Raw genomic sequence first — 18,033 nt, 5'->3', positions numbered from 1 at the left:
CAAATATCCTCTCAGACGATTTTGCATTTTTGATTAACACACACACAAATTCCTATTGTCACATTTGTTATTATCCAGACCTTTTTGCCAAGGTGGGCCTTGCAAGCACCCCCCACTATGTCCCCTGTGTCACTAAGCAGTGGCTCTACAGTTTTCTCAGTCTGTCTTTCGCTCCCAATGTCCTTATAGTAGCCCTTCTTTTTGTCCTTATCAGCCTTTGTTAGTTTTGACTTCAGCTGAGCTTTGGCTTTCCTAACTACTCCTTGTAGGCAGAGGCAACATCTCTGTATGCCTTCTAGGTAATCTGTCCCTGCTTCTTTTTTGAGGGTTGGGCTCAGTCAGGAGTGCTGTGCTCATCCTAGGTGAGAAGTGTGGCAGATGGCCGGAAGGGATGCCATGCTTGCCTTCCTCCACAGTGACTTTGGCACAATTATGCTACAGTGAGACTGAGATGAAGTGCTTTTTGCTCGCTTAAACCATCAGCATCTATATTTTTTCTAAATTCATTACTTTATGCATATACATTAGTACTTATTGTCAGTCTGAACATAGCTATATTAAAAATAGCTATAGAACCTATTAAATTCAATTCCCCAAATTGATCTGCCAGCTAAGAGAATCTTACTGAATTAACAAACCGAAGTTAGTTGTCTATTAGAAGGGGTATGTTGTTTAAAGGATGTCCACAAATGCAGTTCAAGTCTATGGTATGTGCAGTTGTTTTGCAGGTTTTTTTTACATGGTAAATATTTAGTTAAGAAATACAACCCTTAACATACAAATCAAAATAATTTAATTTCATGCTTAGTGACCTTTTTTAGTAGACAGGTTTGAGTTCTGTTGCTTACATGAACTGATTTATTACAATAATATTATTTCTTGATTTTTCTTTTTCTTTTTTTTGGCTAATATATAACCTTGTGGAAACCTTCTGTAGTAGGGGCGTATTTTATGTGTTGATGCAACTTCTACTTTGGGCCCTATCTGCTTTTCTTAATTGAAGTCAGCCAATAAGAATTACTGAAAAAAGATGCAGATTTTTGGGGACATTTCTTCTGAATATGGGCAGCAACCTGTAGCTCTGAGCTTAAACCTTTGCCATAGAGATCTCCAAACTGCTTTCTGCATGTATATATCTAAATTAATCTGAATACAAAATGTAAGTTTGCTTGTTTTTCACACTGAAAAGACAGACTCTTACCAAATGGATTAACAGTGGCAATGCTTGTCCCAGGCCTTATCTCAGTCTCCTTTCACCCTGAGTTTGAGCTCTGCTGTCCTACTTCCAAGACCCATCCCAACCTCTGATAATAGTGAGGCTGGAATCTTGTGTTTACACAAGGTTGTGTTTACAATCTGTTAACACCAGAATTAAAGCCAAAACAAACAACAACAAAAAATCATGTTGTGGGGGAGTAACAAATAAATTGAACCATGAGACACAGGCAGACACTCCTGGCAGGTGAGTCCTGTGTGTTGGTCCAAATGCCTGTATTTTATCCAAACACTCTCCACTGCAAAATGAATGAGGAGCCTGTGGAGGAATGGATGGAATCCAGGGGGGTGCTTGTGTTGACTCTTCCCCATCAGGAGCGTGTTCATTACTAGACGATAGAACTGCATCCTCTCTGTCCCCTTCAGATACTGTGGTTTTATTCCTCTACTACTCATCCACAAACACTGTAAGCTCTCCTTTAAGGTTTTTATGCAATGGAGTTGTTGTGCACCTGCAGTATTGAGTATGTTTAGCTTTGGTCTCAGAATAGCAACTGGAAATGAATAAGATACTGCATAATTGTTGTATCTGTCCTATGCAGGAGCTTTTAAGAAGGGGGACGTCTAGTTTCAAGTCTTTGTTGTCTTTTCTCTCTTCAGCAAATATTCTATTTCCCTCATCTAAGCACATAAAGAATAGTAAAATACCTGCAAAATTTAAAGCAGAATAAAAGACTTCCTGCCTGCAAGGAAAAGAGGACTAGCAGCATAGGGTTATGGGGGGGGAAGAAGTGTAGAAGCTAAAATAAAGAGCTGTGATGCTACTTGATATCTTTGAGTGCCAGAAAGTACCCCAATATATTTTGGCTTTGTGATTGCTGTATAAAAATAATAAAGTAAAAACTGTGCTTGCACAAAAATACCCCTGTGACATTCTTTTATTTTTTTCCCCCCCTTTCATTAAACTGTAAGGAATTCTTGAATGTTTGCTGGTTAGACCCAGTATGAAAGATAGTTCTTGCACCAATTCAGTTTCAAAAGGATAGCCAATAGTAGTTCTCTTCTAGACCTTTTCTATTTGCATGAAGAAAATTTTGTTCTAAATAAGGTGTTTTCCCAAGCCCTGTGTGGGACGCTTATCTCTTTTATATCAAATAGCTGGACTACCACCAAATTCTGATCTGGCATTTGGAAGGACCTGGATGTTTGGAAGTAGGGTTTCTTTACGATATTTGAAAAAACTAAATTAGATAATTTTTTTGAGTAATGTTTTGCTGTATGTGTTATGTTTTGGTTTGGTGGTGATTTTTATATTCTTGCAATTGATAACAGGTTTCTGGAAGAAGACTAATAGGCTACTTTATGTATTATTCTGGGTATATGATGCTAGTATGTTTCTCTCTTCACTTCCCAAATTAGGAATCTTGTTAGGCAAAAATAATGTTTGTTTGTATAGAAATGTCTTTACTTCTACTATAGTAAAACTTCTACTTCAGTAGAAGACTGCAGTTCTTATTCAGTTGCAGCTGAATGAGAACAGCTGCATTAAAATATAAGTAAGTCCCATCTACCTGCTTGGATGCTTTGAAAAGTGTCTGCTGAATCTATCTTTTCTGTTTTGGAGAGAGCTCTAATGATCGTGTAAGTTTAATTCTTGAACCCATTGTTGCCTATAGGTTTTCTTCGCATCCATAAAATTAAATGGATACTGATTTTTAGGAGTTGTGAAAAGTGACAGGGTATATAGGTATCATCATTGAGCTAGTAGCAGTTGACATTTGTGCATAACTTTGAAGCTGTAGGTAAGCTTATGGGTTCTGTTCGGTAGAAAAATGCTGTGTGTGCACCTTGTAGGATGCAGTGGTGTTCTATAAAGCTGCCACAAGATTTTGCGATAAAGTTTTCCCAGAAATACAACTGCTGGATAAATTTGTGCCAGTGGCATATAGGTTTCTTGAGTATTTACATAGCTAAAGAATTGGAAAATTTATTACATTTTGGGGTGTGGATCGTTTGTTTGTTTTTAATTCCAGATCTGAAAACTGAGCTTTTTCCTGTCTGTTTTTGCAAATACAGAACCAGAGAATAAAAATGGGAACTCCTGGATCAGGACGGAAGAGAACTCCAGTGAAAGACAGGTTTTCTGCAGAAGATGAAGCTCTGAGTAGCATTGCCAGAGAGGTTTGTTAATTTCAAATTGTCTTAAATTCAGAAATAAGGATGAAAGTGATCTCATTATCCAGAAAAAGTTAATTTTTTTAAACTGTGCATTGAAAAGTGTAATTAGCCAAAAATATGACAATTAATACAAACTAAGAGTATTTTCAATCAGAAAATAACATTTACTGAAATGTTGTCACAATGATATATTAATTGTACAATTAATGTAACTTTGTAGGATCACACTTAAGCTGAGCAGATATTTCTACAGAGTTATATGCTTAGCTAAAAATAAATAAGAAATCCAGTTGCTATCTCAGGTCTAAAACTAAAAAAAAATCCCCATTTATCCCATTGCAGTGTGTAGTATTCTTAATATGGTAAGTATAGTGTATTAATGTTGAATGAGTAATAGTCACTATTAAAAGGTATTTGTAATATATTCTATTTCAAATGTGAAAAGTTACATTTCTGTCAAAATAAGCCTAATATGTACACTATACCAGGACTTTCTTAAGAGTCACCACCTGAAAAATAGAGAGCTGGAGGTAACCAGCTAAAAATGCGATTAACAAGAAGTTGATACAAAGGGGGATTTTGTATACAAAGGGGAATTTTGTCCCACTGGATATAGGAAGGATATACAGATATCTATTTGGACTTGAGTTTTTCTGGGAGGAAATGCTGAGACTTGTATACAAACAGTACTAAGGCTTTTGTTTCCAAGTGATACAGAAGCTTTGAGATACACTATCTACAAAGCTGCTCACCCTAGTTGACATAAATGAGTGCAAAATGCAGTTTCTAACTGGCCTTGTAATGTAAACTGTTGCCTGTATGTGTATAGTATATATACATATATGCATATGTAAGACAAAATAGGTAGGTGATAGGTCTTTGAAAACACAGCTTCTGTATGAATTTTCAAATGTAGCCATCATTTACTGTAGGCAAAGGAAATGCTCTGTCAGCAAAAAAATAATTTTTTCATTTAGTTGGTAACTTTCCAGAAAGCTATGTTCACACCAAATCTAATGGAAGTTCTCGCCCTACCAGATACGTTCTGTGTGGGACTTTGGGTCGTGTACAGTCTCACTCATCAAGTTCTGTCTCCCACTTTTGGGGAAAACACTTAACAAAGGAGAAGGAAACTGGCTTTAAATTTCTCTCGAGTATCTCTGTGTGGTTCCAGTACAGTAACATCAGCTTGCAACTTAGCCTAGAAAAAAAGGTCTCAATAGCAAGGTGTAATAAGTATTATCTTACTTAAAATTAATATGGGGCTTTGTTCTCTTACATTGCTAACCACCTCAATCAAAATTAGAGCATGAGTGTAAATTAAACAAAAATGAAAGGTTTTTTTCCCCCTTAATGCTGAATTAAACTAATACTAGGTCTCACAGCTAGAGGTCTGTGTAGGATAAGCTGGCCCTTAGATCCCATGTCAGATAGCAGCTGTTGTCATGGAATTGGTAGCTGTAATTCATAGTATTAGCCAACTTATTCTAAGGAAAACTTGTGCTTTAAAGGAACAGAATGCATTTCTTGGGATATAACAGCAGAGGCCAGTTAACAAAACTAAGTTGTCTTTAAATAACATCTGATCTTAGTGTGCCATACATATGCCTTATCACTTGAGGCTGGGGAAAAGTTTTCAGTTACCATGTTGACATAGGGCACGCCAGTTCTCAGTGCGTGAATATATGGAGTAGGTCTACTTTACTGTTCTGAGGCCATTATCTCAGCAACATGGCTTGCTTGTATTTTTATTGTCAAAGGATGTTTTGTTCTTCAACTTCCTCTTCTGAAATTACCGTTTTAGCAGATGTTACTTACAATAGTTGAATTGAGTCCTGTAATCCAGAAGTCAGATGTTTTGTGAGGAAAATGTTCTTAAAAGGTGTTCTAGGTATCAAGAGATGGTAAACAGAATATGCTGAAACAAAAGGCTGGCACTCAGGATGATCTGCGTGGAAAAAAAACTGCATAGAAGTGCTCTGGGATTCAGAGCAGTCACAAAATGGCACTAGGAATTATCAGAGTTTGTAATACTAGCAAAGACTTCTAGCATAGTGTATGAAGCTTGAGGGTTTTTGCCTCCAAAAGTTCAGATTTCAGAAAGCACTAATCTTATTCTTTCTCACCACTCTAATTTGACAAAATTGAGATTTCCTTCTTCTATGGGACGTGTCAAAAAAAAGTGGCATCTTCCTTTTGCTACCAATAAACATCTGCTTTCTAGGAAATTTTGCGTCAAGAATTCTTTGGTACTGATCCAATAAATTAATTTCTATATAGTAATTTTTTTGCACTGGTTGAATCTGATGTGTCATCTTATGAAAATATTTAATGGAAGACAAGGGCACTATTATAGGATCTGAGGGGCTATGTCAAACTACTTCCTTGTGAGATTTCTTTCATTTTTTTCCATCTTTCCTCTGCATCAGAAAACTTTTCCTCTGCTGGTTGTGTCTCCTCCCCTTCACTTCTTGTAGCACTAGCACTGTTATGCAGAGAGTTCTTTCATATCTTTTTCCTTGCTGTGGGAGTTTGCATTGAGACAAGCTCTTCTGCAATGCCTCTGCACTAAACAAGGCACAAGTATGCTAAAACATCAATGTTTGAGTGAATTACTGCCTTATTCCAAGAACTTCTGAGTTACCAGACCTCTTTCTTCAGGACCTACTTGTATTCTGTTGTGTGTTATCCTTCCTGGCATTGAATTCCCTGTGCTCCTTGAAACTGAGGAAGAGTAAAGGTGATGTAGGTTTCCAGGGACAGGGATCTATGCATCCTTTTCTGGAAGCAATGCGTTCTCCATATTATTCAGTGTCTTAAGTGAGATTGGTTGCAGTTGATCAGTTTGGAAGTCTTACCTTGGTACAACAGGGAGGATTACCAGTTTATCGTGTCTGTTTCAAAAGCTGTAGAAACAGGTGGTAGGTTATGTTGTCCAGGTGTTCCCTGCAAGGAGAAAAGGAACTCCAAGTGTAAATGCACCCAACTACATTTTAGTGGAGTATTGGCACGTGTCATCCGATTATAGCAAGGTTAATTTGAAGTCAGCTAGTCTCTTATTTAAAAAAAAAGCCCCTCTCCTGAAAATATGAAGAGTTCCTTTATACCACCTTCTGGTTCCTTCTCTAGCTGTTGTAATGGATTCTGAAGCTGTTAGCTTTCTCAGATTGACAAAGAATATAAGCCTGCTGGTGTGGAAGACAGTTTGTTCTGTCTCGTGGAAAGTTCAGCCTTTCCAAATAACAGATAGGGATTGTCTAGTGTGACTTCAGGCTCCTGTCCAGATTAGGTTCTTATGCGGGAATCCTTCTTGTTTAACAAGTAACTAAATAAATAAAAATTGAGGTTCATAATCTCAGGGTTATATTCACAGTCTACACTGGATACAGCTGATAGGATCTCAAGATCGGTTTTTCCTGTGGCTTTGTTGTGGAGATTCTCTGCTTATAAAGCTGTTTTGTGCACAGAGTATCTTCAGCTGACGTCTGCATCACTGCTTCGCTTGTCTTTGTAATTTACAGACAAGTTGTTGTGTTGATTTTAAATATTCAGCAGTAACCTGTTGTCACCAGGCATCTCTTACGATTACTCGAGACATCTTTCTCTAAGACCAGCCTTACATGCAAGAGCAGAGGTTTCAGTCACTTCTGCGTTCTCACATTGACTTCAGTTCAAGCTCAGATACAATGAACAACATGCCAGAAAGTAAGAAGAGTCTGACTGTTCTCATCTCACCAGCCTTAACCCGATAAGCAGCAGTTTGAAGGGACAATCAGGATTTACCTTTTACGTCCGTCCTTTCTGTGCTTGTTCCAGCAAACCTTCCACTCTTCAAGGCTGAATAACTCTAGATGACAAAGAACTAGAGCTCATGGACAATGATTGCATCACTATTCATTTCCTCCTTGTAGCATCTTGTCTGTATTTTTTTCAGGAACTGTTCTCATGACTGTTTTCATTGTACAGCAGGAGCCTGGAAACTCTTAAGAGGTGTTTTCTCATGGGAGAGAATAACGATTCATTTGCATTTAAAATTCACTCTGTAGTTGCTCAAACTGGGTAGAGTACAGAAGTTCTTACTTTGGTAAAAATGTCATGTTACTTAATTGCCAGGGTAGAAAAAGCCAAAAGTTCAGTATTTTAAAATGTTTGAAGGCTATATCATGAATTGAAAAACAGCTAACAACGTAGCCTTTGTATATTGAATCTATTGAAAGTTCAGTACATGTTTCTCTCTGCATACAACTTCAGCTTTTCTTAAGAAAACAAACAAAACCCCAAAGAATCCCACCCTCATACAGAGACTGTCTTCGTAGATGCTAGATGATTTTTGAATTTGTTTTAATAAGAGATCACTTAAATATTTTTAAATCACCTATTTCTACTTTAGTATGCAAAATTTTGTTTGCTGTTTTTAATAGTGGTTAAGAATATTTTATAGGAGGTGAGGTATTCTAGAGATTTTCTAATCTGTATTAGAAAAAGAATCCTAACCTTTTAAGTCACGTAAACCTTAAGATTTTGTTTATAGTCTTTGCTTTGTAGGCAACTGGAGGAAGAGTAGGCACATCAGAAATAAGCGGAAGGAAGATATTTTTGAGGAGGCATAAGAAATACATTTGGTACATGAGTGACGGTGTTGTCTTGGGTCCATGAGACAGTAAGGAGATGAGCAGGGTAAAAAGCATGGAAATGAGAATACAGAAGAAATGAGCAACAGAAGAGAGACATAATGCATGTCCACTTAATAAGAAATGCTGAAATAAACTTTGTAGTGTGTAGTAGTGTATTAAGAAATAGGGTGAACGTTTTAAAATGCTCGTCCTGATGCTTTGCCGGAGCTGGCAGAGCGTCCTGGTGTTCTGTCAAACGCCCTGCGGCAGAAACGGAGCCGGGTCCCTCGGCAGGGGTAGCCGCCGCCCTCACCGCTGCCATCTGGTGGAAGAAGGAAAACCTTCCTTGGCCTGGGCCTCCTGCGTTGGAAAATGCAGGATTGCCAACGCTGCATATCCCTTGACAAAGAGAACCGAGTTATACGTATTGTAGCCCGTGATGACAAAATAATTCTAATTTTTCAATGAAAAGCATTCATTTTTTCAGAGGTGAATAACATATTTTTAGTATAGCCTATATTTTATCCTTATGAAGCTTTTGTGCTGAATCTGAGCAATTAATGAATCACCTTCTCTATGGTATTGAAATTAAAATCAAAATACTATTGCTTTCTAGTGAATTCCTTCTTGCAAGCAAGGGGAAGGAGAAAGATGCCTGTCTACACTGTGGAGACAGATGTTATGCTTCTCTGTGCTCAATGTGGGGGGGGAAGCTTCTACCATATCAATTCTATGTACTATACGCTTCTTATTTTGGTGAAGAACTTGATCATTGCTGTGAAAAACTAAGAAAAAACACATCAGAAAGGAGAGACTCCAGACTCAATCTTTACAAAGGCATTTGAATTAAAATCTGGGGTTTTTTTCCCTTTCTCCTTTCTTTCTTGCCAAAAATCTGGATTTAACTGAAGAACTAAATGTTATCCTTGGAAGTTGAGATAAAATGGTTTGAAAGGTTTTCAGAAGACTGTGGCAGAATATATATTAAAAAAAAGAGAGAAAACGGAATAAGCAGAGACTGTTTCCTAAATGACTAAGTAGTTGTTAGTCATTGGTTTTTAGGTGAAAATGAGGAAACTGACCATGTTGCCTGTAATGGAAGGAGAATGTTCTCTTGCTACCCATATATGTACTAAATGTATGCAATAAAATAACCTAATCAAAGTGAATACTGCTTCAAAGTGGTAGCTTAACTGCTTGAAATCAGACAGAATCATCATACTGTTCTAGAATGAAATGCTGTTTATGCAGGTGCAAGGAAACATTACTTTTATTTTTGCATGTAATACTTTTTGGTACCTGTTTTGAAATGAATTCCAGAACTCAGCAGTTAACAGATGGCTTTTTGTTACTCAGAGCAGAGCTAATAATCAAAGAAATGCAGATATGGCACTTGGTTTAAAATCACATATTTGTCCTTAGAGTAGGAGGTAAAAGATAAGGAGTAGTATGAGTATGTTCATATACAAAAAATTTACAGATTTAGTTATTACTTAATCCTTTATTAAGTAATCCTTTTTTTCCTATCCAGACAAAGTCTTGAGGGCCTCTTCCTTGTGGTTTTTTTTCGACCCAATGTCTTTTGTTACAAAGATCTTCTCTGTAGTCCTCTATTTCCTTTCTTGATCACTTCTCTGAATAAATTCCATGCAAAATTGTTGTTTCTATACCTCATGGCTCCTATCTGCTTTCCAGAATATATAACCAAGTGACTTCTTTCCATTTTAGCCACCAGTGTAAGTGTACTGGTATGGCTCTAACCGGTTTGGATACCTCACCTCTTATTTGCAGTTGAAGTGTTTAAGAAAATTCAGCTATCACATTTGTTTTTAGGAGTTGGAAGTCCCCTTTAGAAAGTTTTAAAGGGTCAGATTTGCTAGATCTTGGACAGTCCACAGTTTAATTTTTATTCCAGGAAAATAGGAATTTGGTATGTTCTAACTGCTTTCTAACAAGCTGTACTTCAGTTAGATGATACTGTAATATATCTTTATCATAAATAATATATTTTTTATGTGTCTAGTCTAAAGACTGTATAGAGAATAATGACTAATGAAACTGAAATCAAGGCTGTAGCAGCCAGTCTGTAGTTTTCTAAGACTGGAATTTGTTTAACACAAGCTGTAGAAAGCAACCTGTACTGACTCCCAAGCTCCTATGAGCAAGGAATAGTGATGTATTTAGAACGCTTTTCAGTTCAAATACAAGTTGAGTTAGAAAAGCATTATAACATGACTGCTTGTCCTCTTGCTGTTTTTTTTCCCAAAAAAATAAAAAGTAGTCTAGATCTCTCATCTGTGCTGCTTCTACAGTCCAAACAGCTTCATCTTTTCACCTTAGTTCTCTATCCAAAGCTGTTGTGGCGCTGTATTTCCCTTAGCATATATTTAAAGACTTTATTTCAATGTAGCTAAAGAATTTAATTTGTGAAGAGTGTTGGTGGAAGATTGTTTCACAACTTTTATGGGCTTTCTTCACTAACACAATGGAGTGAACAGCAGCACCCAGGAAGAAAACTCTGTCCTTTTGAATTATGGTTATTTCTTTATTAATGTTAACTTTGAATTTCAATTACTTGGTTATCAAGATTTGTATGAGTGCTCTATTAATAACACGAGGTCTGCTCTCTAACAATTCTGCTGAGAATAAAGAATTATTCGGTATGATGGCCTTTCAAATGGTAACGTGATTTGTCTCTTGCTCTAAATTTTGGTGAAGGAAGCCAGAGAACTGTGCTTTCAGTTAACTTGCTAACTTCTTTGTCTTTTTGAAATTGTGTACTTTTTAGAGGTATCTAGTTGCTCAGATTAATAATTAATGTAATACCAAACCATTTTTTGCTAAAAAATTTCTCTAAAAAGATAAGTGTGTTTTCTTCAATTTCAGGCACCCATTTTATGACAAATGTTTGTAGAACTCTCCTGTATTTTATCAAGGGTTTAGTAAATTGGAAGAAATTGAGTTTCCCCTCTACTGTAGGAATGGGAAAGTTAGGTCTCTGGCTGTAGGACTAGGAGAGAATGGTGAAATGTGAATTGATTTTTCTTAGTGTGAATCAGTAAATGAACGAACTTTCCATCTTTAATGATAAACCCTTGCCCGAGTCTAAAGGCTAGGTGTGTATGTCTGCTGATCTATAGACACAACTAAACCCAGACATATTAGCTGTTTGGGTCCTTTCTCTTTCTGTGCTGCATACGTGTCTGTGTGAAAGTTTATATGGGACAGAGCTATGATTACAGACAATTACAGAGTAGGGCTGCAAGTGAGAAAAGACTTCCTGTTGCATGGGAATTCCCTTGCTTTTCTTGTGTGCTGTCATCAGGTAGGAAGAAGAGTAGCTTTATGCTGCTCTGAAAAATGATTACATCGTGGCAGTCAAGAGGGCTGACACAGACTTGGAATAATTTCATCTGAGTATGCAAAATATAGAAAAACAGTCTTGATGAGAGTCAGTTGAAGGTAAGACAAACTATTTTAAGTAATAAAGCTATAATGTGTTTGCCTTCTTTCTTGTCATTATTTGATAGATATTTTTGTACCTGTAGTTTAATCATAATTTAAAGTTAAACTCTGAGTTAAAGACACCTTCCTTTTTCCTGAAGCATAGTAAAAGATAGTTATTTGCAATTGTCGTGAATTTTATAGGCTTCTAACATTTTACATAAACCTATGCTGTGATAGTGGCAAAAGAAAAAAAACCTATCCTTAACCAAAGGTAAAATCCCATTGAATTTCACATTTCTAAAGTTCTATAAAATTAAATGTTTTGTATGTTAGGAGTTCTGAATTTTTGGCTGCTGGTGTCTCTCATAAGTTTTTAATTACCATTAGATAGACAACTAGAATTTTTGGTGGAAAACCTGTCTTGAGTGGTCTAATATTTCAAGAATTTAAGAGAATTTTCATCAAATCATTATTCAAACATGAAAAAATTGAGCTTCTGTTTTCCTCAACTATTAGCTTTATGTCAAAAATTATTGCCTCATGTAATTAACTGATTAAATTTGAGGTAGCATTTAGGGTCTGAAAGACAATGTGTTTCTGTTTTGGTTGAGGCTGGATAGAAAGTGGAGAAAATATAGTTGTATCTGTCAATAACCAGGTTTCACAAGCAGTGCCAGAGATGTAACAGCTTTTTGCCACTGAAAAGGGGGAGGTCTTGCTCCTGTTTGTCCTGCCCATCCCTTTTGCTGGTCTGGTGTTCATAAGATCCTTGTACAAGCCAATTCATTCCACTAACACAGCAGAAGGCTCAGAAAGCTCCTTTTTTGTTGTTAACTTTCTGCTGTGGTAGTTAGTTAAATTGGCTTACAGCAGATTCTGAGTGTTGGAGCTGTGTCCGAGGAAGGTGTTGGGAGTATAAGGGCTTGAATGGAAAGGTAGGGAAGTCCTTTTTTGGTGATGGTGAATGTTTAGGTTAGTTCTTGAGGAACTGTAACCTTAAATTTTTCTTACGTTTTGTCCAATAATTGATTTGATAATTGCTGTTTAAAGTAATTTGATTTCTAAGTGATGTTTGCTTTTTAAATAATTCCAAATGATAGCAGAGCCTTTAAATATGACATGAACAGTAGTGGTTTAATATCTTTGTTTTGATTCTTTCGGTTTTGTTTTAATGTCTTTCTGTGGCCAAAGATTCTGCAACTGCATACATGCCTGTTTAAATACTATGCATAGGCAAAGTCTTGTTAAAATCCGCAAGAAATGAATTTTTAGATTTAGTGATAGTAATATTTCTGAACTCAGTTCTTTTATCAACATGTAATTCTTTTGACTAGTAATGATACCTGTAAAGACTTAAGTATATATCCTTTCTGAAATTTCATTCTGAGAACTCTGATTTCTTTACTAATGTATTGTGATGTTAGAATCTTAATGTGTTTTTGAAGACATAATTAAATTGAGTACTCAAACCATTATACAAAAAATGTGGTTTTAACTTTCAGTATTTTCAATTTGCTTGTAGGCAGAAGCCAGGCTTGCAGCCAAACGGGCAGCTCGAGCAGAAGCAAGAGATATACGGATGAGAGAGCTGGAGCGACAGCAAAAAGAGGTAGTGTAAATCATCAGGAATTATTGCAAACCTTTACTAAAATTCTTAATGTATTTTATTTCTCTACTTGCATCAGATTTTGTCCTTCAGTGTAATTCAGCTGTGTGCCAGTACTTTCAGCGTCAGGCAACCATTAGCTTCTCTCCCCCCCATACCCTCCTCTTTCCCCTTAGGTTATATATCTAAAAGGATAATTTGCTTTGTATTTACCTGTGGATAACACCTCACAAAATACTAATCTGAACGTTAATTTTGAACTTCCTTAATAGTTACACTCACATTGTGGAAAAAATCTGCTATACAAAATATAGGGTATTAGCACTCTTACTTTCAAATGAAAAATACAACATTTTTAATGTGACTTCAAATTCTAGCTTTACAGGCAAAATTAGATGCTTGGATGTTTTACTTTTAACAAATGCAGTAAATTCAATCCTAGCAATCAAAATTGGAGAAAGATTAATCTAAAAGTTTATCTTCAGATATTTAAAGGGTTGAGGCTTTCTTACTACTGCTTATTTGATTTTAAATGGGCGGAAGAGAGAACATGATAGTGTCCAGAACTCAGGCTTGCATAAATAATTTTGCATAGAGAGGAAGTTTTCAACTTCTAATGTGAAGTTTAATATTGTCTTGAATGGAAGATTTGAATTCCTAGACTTGTGGCTGAGTTAGCTGGTGACTTTTGTGCTTTTATAAGAATGATTACTTAACATATGTGGCAGTTTCTTTGCTTGTTGTTGCTGTGCAAAAGGTCCATGTAAATATGGATAACTGACAGCACAGCATAAATAATAAACATGACTGTACCCAAAATGTACACTGCCTAATGTATAGAATAAACAACTATGAAAAAGTAGAGAGAACTATTTTGCTCTATTTCTAATGTATTTATAATATACTTAGTAATTGGATAATTTGGATATGTGACTCTGCACATGCAGTTTTCAGTCAATTTCTTCCCATATGGATTATACAGAAAGTGTTCACAATAAATACCTGTTGTCAGTCTTTACTAAAAAAAAATTAATAGAATTGGGATAATATTTAGACATACGGTTGTGTGTTGCTCCACACATTTCTCCTAAAAAAAAAAGTTAATTTCTTGAGGGGGAAAAAAACCCTAGGAACTAGTTTCTCAGCAGTCTGATTATTTCATGGTTATTGGATTTGGTTCAGATTTTGACATAGCATGCAAAAAATTGAGAATTTATTATTTATCAGCATTACCTTCAAATCGATGTAAATGCTGACATTTGGGGTATTTCCTGTGGTAATAAGTACAACTTACAAAACGTTTTTGCCTCAATTTTATATGGTTCTCATTATTCCATACCTTCAGTTTTCTAACTGCTGTAGGTATCTGATATGCTGATTACATGCCAATTAGGTTAGATTTTTCCAAATTTTTGATTTAGGAGTCCAGTCTGTGTGGTGACTAATCTATATTGTAAATGGTTTGTTTGTTTTTTACTTTCTGTAGTTTTCTCAGCATTCATATGATAGAAAATGGGCTCATATCCAGAAATGGATGGTAGGCTAAAATCACCTGTTGTGCATGTTTTTGCGACTCAGAGAACTAACATAAGATTTGGAGGCAGTAATTTACTAATGGTTTGCTGTGTGTCATTTCAAAGTGTTTTATTACTGAAAACAATTACATATAAACTATATATGGATGTGGATATGCAGGGTACTTCATGGCAGCAAAAGACAAAACTATGAAATGAGATGCTTTTCTTAAAATGAAATGTTTGTTTCCACCATGTGCTGGCTTAGTCATGAATCTATTTAAAATGAAATTACATTAGTTTCAATCTAGGTAAACATCTTTTTCAATAGTAAATGTTTTTATTTCAGTTAACTTCTGGGGTTTGGATTTTTTACTTTTTTCTTAGCAGACTTGCATTTATTTGTTTTCTCTGAGTAACATGGCAAATGCTCGTCTTTTCATTGATGATTAAGTCACTTCTATGACTTAGAAAAACTAACTGTAAAAGATTAAAAAACCCAAACTAACAGAAAAAAGCCCCACCCCCCCTAAAGCCCCCATGCATCACTTGCATCTTTTTACCCCTTGCCCCTCGCTTTCAATTAATAATGATAAAATATTTGACTGTTCACTTATTTAGATGAAATCCACTAAGTAGGAAGGAGTAGAGATAGTTGAGTTACAATCTGAGAAAGCTGCTGTTCAATTTATACTAATTTAGTGCGGTTTCTTCAAAGAGTTCCTTTCACAAATTTCATGTACCTCTTAAAGGCACATGGGAGATGTGAGTTTCTTTTTATGTTTTCAGGGAAGTGTTCACTGTGTGGATGTTTTGAATCAAGAAGATTTAAGTAATACACGCAGAGACTAACCATAATTTCAAATAGTTAAAATGACCATGACAGTTAATTGGCACTTCTGTTGAGAAATCCTAGAACTGTCATTAGAATTTTATTTGCAAAAGTTGTGCTGACTTTATATTGTCTCTTTGCCTAGCTGACATTTGCGTGTATATTAGTTCTTATGTCACTTATAAAGAACAACAGTTTCTGTTGTTTCTTGGTGGAATGCACATTTGAATGCTTTTTTGCTGGAGAGCAAGGGTTTCCAAACTGTGGAACACAGATTGCATTTGTGAGTAATCTCACTTTGAAATTAATGCCACCCAATTGAATGCCATCTTTTTTTTTGTCCTCATAAGAGGAACATCTGCTGCAAGAGGTTTCTGAGCAGATGTGCACTCCTTTCGTGAATCAGGAGACCTAACCTCTGTCTTTGAAATATGTGCTTTATCTAACTAAAATTCTTAGAAGTCAAGCTTGATAGCTGCCAGCAGTAGCTATCTGTTTGCAATCTATACTGGAGTACTTACTTTATCTTTTGACCTAAATATGCTGAACACTTAACACTGGCATTCTATCTTCTGATTTTATGTCAGGAAGAGACTTGTTACCCTAAGTAAATTACCTACAGAAATGCATAGAAAATTGTATCAGAAGCTGAAGTTTTGCATTATAGGAGCATATTATTAGCTGGGGTGTACCTGCAATTAAGAGGAATCTTATATAAATAGCAAACTGCTTGCAAGCTGCAAATGTTATTAACAGATATTTGTCCATTTAGACCACAGGCACAAAGTATATTTAGAATTGGCAGTGATTTGACTATAATGTGTTGTAAAGTTACATAGCATAAATATTTATTTTAAACCTCAAACTAGACACTATAGAGAGGAAGACTAAAATGTCATTATGAAATTAACCTCTTCCCCTCCTGGGAAATTCTCTTGCAGAGTATTAACTAGGCCTCTTGAATAATCACAAAATAATAGTAAACAAGTTAATGTATCCATTGATAATGTAGAAAATAACCACGTGACCATAAGCAGTATGAAAGCCAGCTTTAGACTTTAGATATCCATCTATGATCTGGAGGCTGAGCTTTTAACTCTAAAGGTAACTGCCTTATGATCTTTAGAATAGTTTGCTATATTGAAAACTGTAGAAAGTGAGTCATTTAAGGAAGGATTCCTAGTTTTAAAGCCCTGTTGTAGCCTTCAAATGGGATTGTTTAAAATTAAGCTTATTCTTAACATGCTTACCTACTGTAACAAAAAATTTGAGAAGCTTATGGCATGTGAAGCATTTTAATGTTTAATTTTAAATTAGTTGTATTTTTGTCCTGCTTCTCACGTATTCCTTTGTGAGCCAAAATGAACATTCCCTGATCTTTCAACAGAACAAAAGATATTAAGGTGCCTTAGCTAGTTGTCCTCCCCCAAATTTTCTAAGTTGGGTTTATTATTATCACTGTCATTGTAGAGTGGAACTACCTATAGAACTTATAATTGATCAATTTGCTTAAGAAGCTTTGTTCCTATAATAGAGGAGAAAATCTGAAATATGTATGAGGAAACTTAGAATGATCATATCTATTAGGGCTAAAATAACTTTGTAAAATGTTCATAATCTGACTGTAGTAATTATATAGTAAATTTCTTACTAATGTACTTGTAATTTTGTAAAGCTCTTATTTTTTATTTTTACTTTAATATCTTAATTTTAAAAATCTTGTACTTTTTTCTGCATTAATACAGTAATCAGAAGAAAGATTGACTACTGAACACTAATCATTAATTATATTAAACTCCCTTATTTACATCTCCTAATGTAGTATGTTGGCATACTTACCCAAATCAGGTGAAATCACAGTTCTTGTCTTGAATGAGTTCACTTGTCACAATGGATTATTCAAAATACTACATAGCATTAAAAGTGCTAACAGCATGTTGCTCACCTTTGCTTGCTTTTACTTTGTCATCTTTTTTTTTCTATGCAATAACTCTGCATTTCTTCTTTCTCAGGAAGATTCAGAGAGGGCCAGGTATTCTCACCGGTCCAGTCAACATTCTTACTTGGTTTGTGTTCAAACTGTATACGTTTCCTTTTCCATCATGGCCTTTGAAAAAAGTTTGGGTTTTGGTTTCATTTTCTTAGGGAGCAGATGATGCTTTAAGTCTTCCAGGTATTAGGAGGTTTAGAGTCAGTATTTTAAGTCACATATAATGTTAAAGTTCATCTAGTATTTTATTTCCATCAATGTTACAAGGTAGTTTATTTTTATGTATTTCAATCTTTGCATTTAAAAAGAATCTCAATTGTCACATTTTAGTTCTTTGTGGTTTTTACTATAAATACCTCATGCTTTTTTTCCTCTACTACATATATTTATTTACAGTATATTTTCATTGCTGAAAATAGAGTAGGCATTTGGAAACTATTTGGAAATATATGTAGTTCAACAATCAATTACTTGGAAGAACATATTTAATGACAAGTTTTAAGTGTCATCTTTTAGTGTTATTCCAGTCTAATATGATTTATTTCTTTAAAAAGCTGAGTAATTGTATTCACTTAAGCTTCAGATATTGGCAACTAGTAAGAATTAATCGGCTTGTCTTGAAATGGTAGAGTATTAAG

The 18,033-nt window shown here is 35.4% G+C and overlaps 1 protein-coding gene across 21 annotated transcripts in view; it reads left to right on the top strand.

Annotated features, from left to right (window-relative positions):
- Positions 1-18,033, top strand: part of LRRFIP2 (LRR binding FLII interacting protein 2) — a 59,928-nt gene that overhangs the window by 7,140 nt on the left and 34,755 nt on the right. For 12 of the 21 annotated variants that reach the window (XM_076330813.1, XM_076330805.1, XM_076330812.1 and 9 more), the window contains exons 2-5: positions 3,292-3,396; positions 12,976-13,062; positions 14,546-14,596; positions 17,418-17,471. In XM_076330813.1, coding sequence (XP_076186928.1) covers positions 3,307-3,396; positions 12,976-13,062; positions 14,546-14,596; positions 17,418-17,471 — 282 coding nt within the window. In that variant the 5' untranslated portion in view covers positions 3,292-3,306. The remainder of the gene's footprint in view (positions 1-3,291; positions 3,397-12,975; positions 13,063-14,545; positions 14,597-17,417; positions 17,472-18,033) is intronic. The other 9 variants (XM_076330822.1, XM_076330820.1, XM_076330818.1 and 6 more) reach the window with 2 other exon arrangements.

Source organism: Aptenodytes patagonicus, chromosome 2 (genome assembly GCF_965638725.1).
Source record: "Aptenodytes patagonicus chromosome 2, bAptPat1.pri.cur, whole genome shotgun sequence".
In the NCBI taxonomy this organism is placed as follows: Eukaryota; Metazoa; Chordata; class Aves; order Sphenisciformes; family Spheniscidae; genus Aptenodytes; species Aptenodytes patagonicus.
This window is presented reverse-complemented; position numbering and strand designations above follow the sequence as displayed.